Genomic DNA, 10099 nt, shown 5'->3' with positions numbered 1-10099 from the left:
CTCACTTCCTGTTAACTCATTGGCTACCATTGACAGCTATAGACGTCCAACTCACATCGTCAATGGCACTAAAACATCACACACAGCTCTGTTGTAAAAAATTGATAACGGAACTTAGATTTTCCCCTTTATCGTTCATGAGTAACTTAGATGAAATGTATTATTATGAAGTCTTCCATTTAATAAAATATATTTGCAAGCAAAATACACAAATGTTTGTGTTAAGTGGGCAATCAATGTAGTTAATAGCCCAAAACGCACATAAGACTATTTGAAGATACAACTACACAAACCTAAAACATGATGCCATGTCTACTTTTATTGGTTGTACCATCATACATCTGCTCTCAACTGCCAATCAAATTAAACATCACACTGCCCAGAAGGTATTGCAATCGGTACAAAAAGAAACCAGGAACCCAGAGTAGAGTGGAATGGCTACACAAGGAGCATAACAAACAGACAAAAAAACAGGAAAAAAATCATTTTCTTTGCACAATAAATGTTTTGTACATTATGCATAATCTAAGGGTGTTGCAATAGCAAGAGGGAATACAAGGTAAGCCGGTCTAGAAGCTTTGATAAACTAGGTATTAAAATAGGGTTTAACTAACCACAGCAAATAAACGGGATGGGGGGCAATACCATAAAAAATACTCCAAATATTTTTTTTGCTGTAATTAACAACAATAACATCTGCTCTCCTGAAAGTAATTATATTTTTCTCTCTGGAGGCTAACGGCAGGCTAAAGAGAAAGTGAAAAGCCAATTCAAAACATGGCTTTTGGGGGCGCAGTCTTCCCGACTGAGAGAGAGAGGCTCTTCAGCAAGGACGTCAAACATTGTTGAAAAGTGCAGAATGATCCATGAACAGGTTGTTTTTCTATTTATAATGTTCACATAATGATGTGGTTGATTCTTACCAACAATAGAGTATGCAACAAGTAAAAAAAAATTACATGGGGATAAAATTGAGGCTCAGGCGTGTGAAAAGAGGACTGTGCACCCTTCATCCTTTGGATTGTTACATGCACATCTGAATTGAGGGCAAAGTCATCTTTGATATTGTTGCCAGAGTCATGTGATGCATCTATCGTCTACAAATGTACTAAACACCAAGTACAACGATGAGAAGGCTAAAGATAATGCGGTCAATTACAGCCAGCCTGTGACAGAAATTATGAAATTATCTTTTTTTTGGTAAATAAATCCGTATTAAAAGTCTTTATCACTCGTCCTTGTCGATGCGAGATTTAAAAGCAAGCCTTAACTTACAACCGTGATGTTTTGTCGATGTGGGATGCCGGAAGTGTACTTGTAAATGCCAAAAAAAAAAAAATAGACGTCGCCGTGAAGGGGAGGGGGTCGTGTGTTTTACAGGATCGACCCTTGCGTCCATCACCGGTCCATCATGCTGAGGATCATCTCGGGGGTGAGGTCTCCGTTAGGCGGGGCCTCTGACAGCTGCATCTCCTGTTCTTGGGACAGCTCCTCCAGCTGAATGGTGGCGTCTCCTTCGCCCACAACCACCTCCTGTGTGGCCCCCTCCTCTTCCATGTCATCCGGTTCGGCGCCCACCTCCTTTTTCACGATGATGTCCTCCACCTGTTCCGGGGTCTCGTCCAACACTTGGATGACGGGCGCCACTGCCGAGAAAGTCAAAAGGTCGGCGTCAATGTCGGCGGGCTCACACGAGTGAGCTTTGTTCCCATTTGACCAATCAAAATTGAGCCAGGCAGTCACATGATTATTTTACATATGATAGTAAGGAAGAAGATTTGAGTGCTTTGAAGCCACTTGTCTATATGAACTACACTGACTGCTGTTTTTTGTTTTGCTATTGGTAGCATCTGTGGTGGTTAGGTTTGTCAATTTATGCCACATATTTAACACCTTTGATGTCAAATAACATGAAGGCTTTAACTCTAGTGGTCATTGACTCAGAGTAAAATCCCTGCCAGTCAAAATGGATTGACAAGCGTGAATGTATTAAGATTGTCAAGATTGCCCAACCCTATAAAACTATTCTTTTTGTTCCCGTTTTAAGTGTGATGCTCACCGTTTGGCTTGTTCTTTGGGGGGCGACCGCGCTTCCTCTTGACCGGTGGCTCTTCAGGAGCGGCAACGGGAACTACCGGTGGAGCCTGTTCCAATTCAATGTCATCTAACAAATCGTCATCATCTTCAAGCTCATCCAGTTCAGGTTCTGTGGTTGGGGGGAACAAAATCCACGTCACACTCACAACGAAACTTTATTATATGCTCCGCACAATTTTGAAACTTCACTGTACAACACCTGTGTCCTCCTCATCATCATCATCATCATGCCTGTCCTGCATCTTCCTCTTTCTGCCTCGGCGACCCTTTTTGGGCGGAGTTCCGTTTTGGTCTCCGATCACATCACCCATGCAGTTCTCGGCATGGCGCAGCATGGTGTTCTGCGCAAACAATAAAGACAAAGTGACAGACATTTATTAATAAGGGCTGTGATGCGAAAGAGAGCCAAATGCGATCGAACGTGTCCACCTACCCTGCGGGTGAACGTCTTGTTGCACTTGCTGCAGACGAAGGCGGTGGGCACAAAGCTAGGGTCGTGGTAGCGCTTGAAGTGCATGTCCAGAAGCTGCTTTTGTCTGAACGTTTTCTCGCACTGACTACAGGAAAAAGGCTTCTCTCCGGTGTGTGTCCGCTTGTGCATGATCATGTGGCGTTCCTGTGAGGAGGGGGGCATTTGGACAGGCAAGTGGTTAAAAAAATAAATGAATAAATCAAGCAATCTCAATCTCAGACACTCAAAATATTTCCCACGACGTGCCTGTTTGCAGCAGTAGTCGCACTGGTCGCACTTGAAACGTTTCTCATTCTTGTGAGTCTTCTGGTGCTGGATGAGAGCGTATCGCTCGTGGAACACGGCGTCGCAGTAACGACACTTTTTTCCCTTCTCGATAAATGAATGCTGCTTTCTCAAGTGAACCCCTGAAACAGAAAGAGAAATGTTGGGTACGACCACATGCGGACGCAGCGGTGAGCGAAGGCGCCGTCTTTTACCCAGGTCGCTCTTGCGGGCGATGACGGTGTCGCAATGGGGACAGTGGAACTTGGCCACATTCTCCGTGTGTTTCTGTAGAATGTGCATCTTCATGGTCCCGCTCTGGGTGAAACGAGCGTGACAAATGTAGCACTCGTACGGCTTCTCGCCTAAGAGAAACGAACGGGTAAGTGGACTATCCTCACATTCTTTGGTTTCCAATGACATTGCAGAACAATTGCCACAAAGGAGTAGTCCCACCTGAGTGTGTCCTCATGTGTCTTTTCAGTTTGTACGTGTCCCTGCTAGCATAGCTGCAAAGACTGCACTGGAAGGGACGCTCCCCAGTGTGAGAGCGGATGTGGCGCTTCAATTTACTCACCTAGAAAAGGGGCAACACAACACACTAGGTTCTTACAGCTTTCATTACTGACATTAAAGAGTTTGTAAGACCACTAAATAACAGTTGTTGTGGGATGATATATTTACCCTGGAAAACTATAGAATTGTTGATTTATTTGGTTTGGTAGCACAGTAGTAAGGTTGTTGATATGTTTTCATAGTTTCACTGTTGCACTTAGTAATACGTCACAATACTGTGGTCAATGTAAAATATATATATATATATATACACATTTTTTTTTTAATCTAGAAAAGTCCAGTGCTGGTAGAAACTGAAAAGAAAACTTCCCCAGTGCTTTATTTATAAAATATATATTTTGGGGGGTTAGTAAGAAAACCTAAACGCATAAAAACATTGCACGGGAACCCAGGTTATGATGTCGCAAATGAAAACAAAAGCAATCACTTGTGCTTTTATGTTAGTGGCAAGTATGAGGTAACAAAGAACACGCCTGATGACATCGTGTGGTGGGTGATGCGATGGCTCACCTCCACACTGCAATAGTCGCACATGGAGCACTTGAAGGGCTTCTCGTGCGTGTGCTTGTAGCGACGATGGCGCACCAACTCTCCGCTGGTCACAAAGGCCATGTCGCAATCTGTGCATTTGTGTGGCCGAGTGCCTACAAATTTAAGAAGGGGACAAAAACATACAATGAGGACCAATTCTTCTCCCTCAATTTCCACCGACTCCTTGGCTTTGCCGTTTGCCCTACCTGTGTGAGTGTTGAGATGGTTTCTCAGCAAGGTGACTGTTCTGAAGGCCCTTCCGCACAAGTGACATTTGTGCGGCCTTTCGTCCGTGTGGCTTTTCATGTGTCGATCCAGGTTGGAGCGCCGGGGACAAGTGTAGCTACACAGTTCACACTGGAAGGTCTTCTTCACTCCTGCTCAAGTCATGTCAAAGTAGTAAGTGCACACCTATTTTTCCTCACAAACAACCCCTCCACCCCTAAAAAACTAACTAAATGAATAAAAATATCGTACCCTTTTTCTTGATCTTAGTGGGCTTGGGCGGTTTCATGTTTCCAACTACTTTCTCTGCATTGACCTCTGACAGAAGCCCTTCCTGTTGCTCTTCCTCAAAGTCGTATACAGACACATCCATGTCTCTGTCACCCTCTGCATAGCGCAGGCGGCTCTTTTTCCCCTTCTTTCCTTTGCGGATTGTCGCAATGGGCTGATAGTCGGGGTCCTTCTGCCATCCGGCCTGAGACTCAGGAGGATCCTGCTCGGTCACGTCGCCGTCTTCCTGTTCCTCTTCTACCCTCGTCGCTTGGAGCTCTTCGTGGACCGCATGAAGCTCCTCTTGCTCTACTGTCTCCACTTCACCATTGGCCCCCACTTTTACCACCTAAATGAACAAGTAGTCATGTTTGACAGACATACCCGTCCAGACTAACTAAACAACGATTATGTTGATTGATTTTTTTGCGTTTCAATGAAATTCAATACTTGGTTAATCAATATGTCATTCTAGATAAGAGCGAATGAATTTAAATGTGCAAAAAATAACATTTAACAAGACAGTTGAGTTATCAGTTGCTAAAGTGTGTATGCATTTTGGGGACACCATGTGTGCCTGTGGGTTTATGCATGTTAATCAGAAACAATTAATACATTCTGGATATTGCCCCTCATAACACTATGTTTTTAATGACAAAGTACAGTGGTACCTCGAGATACGAGCTTAATTCGTTCCGGGACTGAGCTCGTATGTCGATATTCTCGTAACTCGAACGAACGTTTCCCAATCAAATGAACTAAAACAAATTAATTCGTTCCAAACCTCTGAAAAAACACCAAAAACAGGATATTGGATTGGGAAAAAAAAGTTTTATTTCTTCTAATTTGCCATCTATCAACAAAGTAACACATAACTAGTGGTTTGATATTACTAAAATTGTGTTTAATATTAACAAATTTAAATTAACTTTGATTACGATGCAGACACTCAAAAATAAGTTTAATCTAACCTTACACTAAACTTAATTCTAATTTTGTATTTAAGTTTGATACCTTTATTCTCCCGGGTTGGCTGTATTTGCCCCGCCTCCACCCTGACTTTCAATATCGATGGGCTGTTTGCTTTTGTATTCCCTTCAAAATATTCTGAAAATGATGCACACAAATGTCCTCACAATAGTATAACGCACGACCACTTCCAACGAGAAGTAATATATATACTCCTCGTAATAGCGATTGCTCCGCCATTCGCGCTGAGTGACGGGAAAAAAAACACTGAAAAAAATGCAACGCTCCGCCCAGTGCTCGTAGATATCTGTTATACACGAAAGAGATACGGCAAAAAAGACAGTGCGCTAAAATCATAAACAGCCTCTCATACTTTACTCGTATCTCAAATTGCTCATATGTCGGGGTGCTCGTATGTCAAGGTACCACTGTATTGCACTCATTTGCTTCCATTGACTATGATGATGTCCAATTGATTGAAACTGAGATAACCTGGCTGTGAATTCTTGGATGAAGTAAGAATTCCAATCAATGTACTTCTCTTTTGAAACAAGGCTGCTTATTGTGCAGAGAAAGCTTTAACACTTCTCCTCCCCAACAGATCCATCTTACCTGGAAGCCTTCAGGTAAGGGCAGGGTGTGACAGATAACTGGCTCTGCATCTTTATTAGATGATCCATCTACATAGGTCGCTTGGAGGCCATCCACCGAAGTTGAAGTGACGGGAACCTGCACTAGTTGAAGCTGTCCAAGTCCTAGAGCAGCTCCAGCCTGTTCCTCCATGTTGACAACCTACACCCAACAGTCAGCATTTCAACGCCAACTCAAAACACCCCCTTTAATCAACACCCAACGCCTCATTGTCCTACTGACCTGAAGGGTGATGATCTGACCCTCATCCCCACCAGTTACAGTAACCGTGCCGCCTCCTTCCAACACCTCTGTCTTCATTTGTAAGAGGGCCGGGTCCAGCGCGTCCATCACCATCATCTCCATGTTGCCGGGAACCTCCACCGCCTGCGAGGCTCCCGTGGTGCCTTGGATCACGGCGTCCCCGGCTTCGGGCAGGACCCCGCCTTCGGGAGCCAGGGCGGTTTCCATGGAAACGACGTCGCCCTCCATGGTAATGGGCCGGTCAACACTCTAAAGTGTAGTGAATGGGAAATTTGCAATGAGCCGATTTCATAAATTTTGCGCGATCAGCTATCAGGCAATGACTAATATAGCGGGTTTGGCGTAGAGTCCATTATTGTCGTACACTACAGTCATCTGATTAATGTATTTTCTTTGCATGAATTTGGCCAGATATCTGTTTAGTGGTCACACTTTTAAGATGATTAATCATAACAGCCCTAATTTAAACCAACCCTTAGAACTGAGAGTTGAGGACATTCTACCAAGCTACATTTCAATTTCGAGTTCTATTTCATTCATTAGGTGACTTTAACTCCGATAGACAACCCCTTCATTTTGAACTCTGGTTATATCCCTCAATATCACTCTAAAGTTGAATAATAATAAATGTAATAGCATTAAGAATAAATGCTTTTGACACACTGTTCATAAGTTTGAAAGTGATCAAACATTTTCAACATATAGAATTGCAATTTTACCTTTCAAACCTTTTTGAATAAAACTAAAAAAACAAAGGGAATATTTACAGTTATCTCCCTTTGTTTTTAATTTTAAAAAGAACTCAATAATTTTACAAAATATATACAAATAATACATTTGTTATTATGGACTCATTGCATTTAATTGACATGGGTAAATAGTCAATCAATTTAAAATAGGAGGTACTAACTAGGTATGTTTACAGTCTTTAGACTTTACGTGCCATTGACTATCATAGACGTTCAACATATTTTCACTGGGAGGGGCTAAATCAAAATGAATTGGACGTCGATCGCCGTTTTATGGCTGCTGAAACCTGATCCCTCAATGCCATACTTCCCAGATTAATGCGATTGGATTTTTACCAACGCGAATTAGCCAAAAAAGACCATCACAAATGACTTAAAACTAGTCAGTGGGCTTTTTAAAGGCATTTTAAGACTTCTGAGCTATCGGGTTTTTCAGGTCTTCCCGGCCGTAAAGCCGATGGCTTAAGTTTAGATTGAGATACCGCTTACCGAGGTTCAAAATCGTCCAGGCAAAGTTTGACGGGTTCGTTTGACCTCTTTCTGGGCACATCTGATGAAGCCACGAGTTCCACGCGGGTATTGCAACAGGAACTTAGTTCGGGGACATATGGGAGCCGTTTGGAGAGGGGCGACCAAACGTCTCTCATAAACTGGACATCAAACGGCATCAAAGCGGATGGTTTGATGAGGGTGGAAACAAGTCACTTAGCATCCTCGTGAGTCCAACCTGAGCTTGAGCGGCTAAGAAAGACACTCGCTACGGTAGCGTGCTGCGGTTTTGCCCAAGTGGGGCTACCACGACGGGACTATATTCGAAAGTGTCTATTTTAAAACAGACCCCCACCCTTCAAAATCGACTTTATCATCCGAATCAGGCGTTTTGCCGTGCGAACGAGCGATTGAAATAGCAAGGTTTCGAGCGGCGCCAACTAAAATGAGAACTTCAATTTGTTTGTTGACTGGGAGGCGCGAGGACGATTGAAAACAGGAAACAAAGGGCACGATAAGATGGACGTCAGGCCTAAAGTAAGTTAAAACATTAGCACACATTCGGACGACCATCGCCAAGTGGTTTACACGAAATCAGACGCAAAAAGCACCAAAACTGTCGCCCGACACGGGGAGTTGGAGTTTAGAGACAGATTTAGTGAATATTGGATAACGATAGAGGGAGACAAACACCCCCCGCCAGTCGGTAACGTTAAGCCCCACCGTGACACCTAGAGGCCGACGCCAGCTCCTACAAAAACGTTTCCGTATTTGCGGGCAAAGTACGGCTTCGACTTACCGAAGAGTGCTTGTTTTATGCTTATATACACTTCAGTGCCTGTGGAGTGCGGCCGGTAGCTTCAATCCTCCGTGGACGTGCGAGAAAGCTGTGCGCAGGCCCGATAATTTTCTCCCGCTTTAGAATAGAGGGCCGCACACAAAATGGCGGTCGCTAAGAGTGAAGGCGCATGCGCACACCCCGGGCCCGGCGGTGAAGGGGCGTGGCCCCGACAGGACCTAGGCGCCAGATTTGAATTCGCGCGTAGGCGTGGCCACGCAGGCATTAGTCGGGGATGACGACGTGCCTGAAAGTATTTGGAAATATCATAATCATGTGGGCATTTTTTCATGCAGCTGCTCGATATGTGTTCTGCCAGCTATGGTCATAAAAATGTTAACATTTGGTGAATTAGGAAGTCGTTTGCAGAATTGACCACAGGGGGGCGTCTGGTCGGCCACTTCTGCTCCAACTTCTGCATTGAGTTTTATGGAGGGTGCGGGCACTGCTCTTGGTTGAGGATCAAGATAAAAAAATAAATAAACTTGGCGACCAACATAATATTTGCATTTAAATTTTAACATGGGCTGCTCAATGTATCCATTTTGAAAAGCGAATTTGGTCCTGGTCTAGAGTATGCTTGCTCACTGTTCAATAACTTTATGATTGACAAAAAGGTAGATTAAGAGTAAAGTTCATCATTTGTCTGTTTTATCATTTGTTTTGGAACTGTCTACGGTGATAAAAAAATAAATAATAAACTCACCTTTCCTGTGTATTCTTTATTATTGTGTTGTTTCTTATCATTGATTAAGAATTATTATATGGACTTTTTTCTAATTATTTTTTTTAAGTGAAAATGTATTTTAAGTGTTTCCCCGTCTTTAGCTTTTTTAAGGTTGTATTGAAATGTAAACATTTGATCTGGGAAAGCTAACAGTTTTGATGTCACTGACGGTGATAGATGTCCAATCCATTTGAAGTGATGGAGCTGATAGTAAATGATTGCTGCTAGCCATCCAGTCAAGATGGATTTGACGTCTGTCGCTGTCAATAGCAGCCACCAAGTTAACACTGCCCACAAATTGTGGTCAAACAACAATAATTCATTTACTGCCAGCCTCCCAGTTCAAATTGGATTTTATGTTTATCACTACCAATAGGGGCCAATCAAATATTTGAAAAAAATCCAAATCCGACTTTTACATTTTTGCCATTTTTTTCCGCAAACACTTCAAACATAAAACCATTTGAATGAAAACAATCTATCAAAAAGATGACTATTTTGATCAATGTTTTGTATTTTGCTTGATCAGATGGGATCCTTCCTTGACCAATCAGTGTATCCTCCAGAAACGTATAGCTTTAAAATCTAAAATCAATTTGATCTGAATTTAAACTGTCGCTGGGGTTTCTGGTATATTATCCTTGCGATAACCAAGGGACTCGTGCAGTCTCGAAAACCCCACGAAGAAGACGGGGGTAACTCGGAATCGAACCTACGAGTTCCAAACTGTAAGGCGGATGTGCTGAGCGACTTGGTGCCACATGTAAAATAAATAATGAATCCATTACATAACCATTGGAACACGATGTCCATTTTCATTTCATATCATCCAAGTGCACCTCTATTTTTCGTGAATCAAATGTCAGCATTGTCACTCCATGGCTCCACGTTTACGTTCTTATCCTTTTTTTTCCCCTCATCATTTCACTCTCCGAGGGGAGGGGGCATAGGAAGGCGAGGCCCCGTCAGTCTGGCCGGGGCCAGCTAGCCCCTCCCAC

The 10099-nt window shown here is 43.1% G+C and overlaps 1 protein-coding gene across 2 annotated transcripts; it reads right to left on the bottom strand.

The window, feature by feature from the left end:
* Nucleotides 1-301: 301 nt before the first annotated feature.
* ctcf (CCCTC-binding factor (zinc finger protein)) lies at nt 302-8502 on the bottom strand. 2 transcript variants are annotated; one of them, XM_077590280.1, is made up of 13 exons: nt 8336-8502; nt 6278-6547; nt 6017-6196; nt 4418-4784; nt 4147-4317; nt 3920-4053; nt 3290-3410; nt 3049-3198; nt 2816-2976; nt 2531-2713; nt 2297-2438; nt 2060-2206; nt 302-1646 (listed from the first exon to the last, which is right to left on the bottom strand). In XM_077590280.1, the coding sequence occupies exons 2-13, from the start codon at nt 6524-6526 to the stop codon at nt 1399-1401; spliced, it is 2253 nt and encodes a 750-aa protein (XP_077446406.1). In that variant the 5' UTR covers nt 6527-6547; nt 8336-8502; the 3' UTR covers nt 302-1398. The 2 variants fall into 2 exon arrangements, with proteins under 2 accessions (XP_077446406.1, XP_077446414.1); XM_077590288.1 differs by lacking the exon at nt 8336-8502 and adding an exon at nt 7537-8160.
* Nucleotides 8503-10099: the final 1597 nt, after the last annotated feature.

The sequence above is a fragment of the Stigmatopora argus genome, chromosome 2 (assembly GCF_051989625.1).
Source record: "Stigmatopora argus isolate UIUO_Sarg chromosome 2, RoL_Sarg_1.0, whole genome shotgun sequence".
Classification (NCBI taxonomy): domain Eukaryota; kingdom Metazoa; phylum Chordata; class Actinopteri; order Syngnathiformes; family Syngnathidae; genus Stigmatopora; species Stigmatopora argus.
Note: the sequence above shows the minus strand (reverse complement) of the source record. Positions and strands in the feature narration are given on the sequence as shown.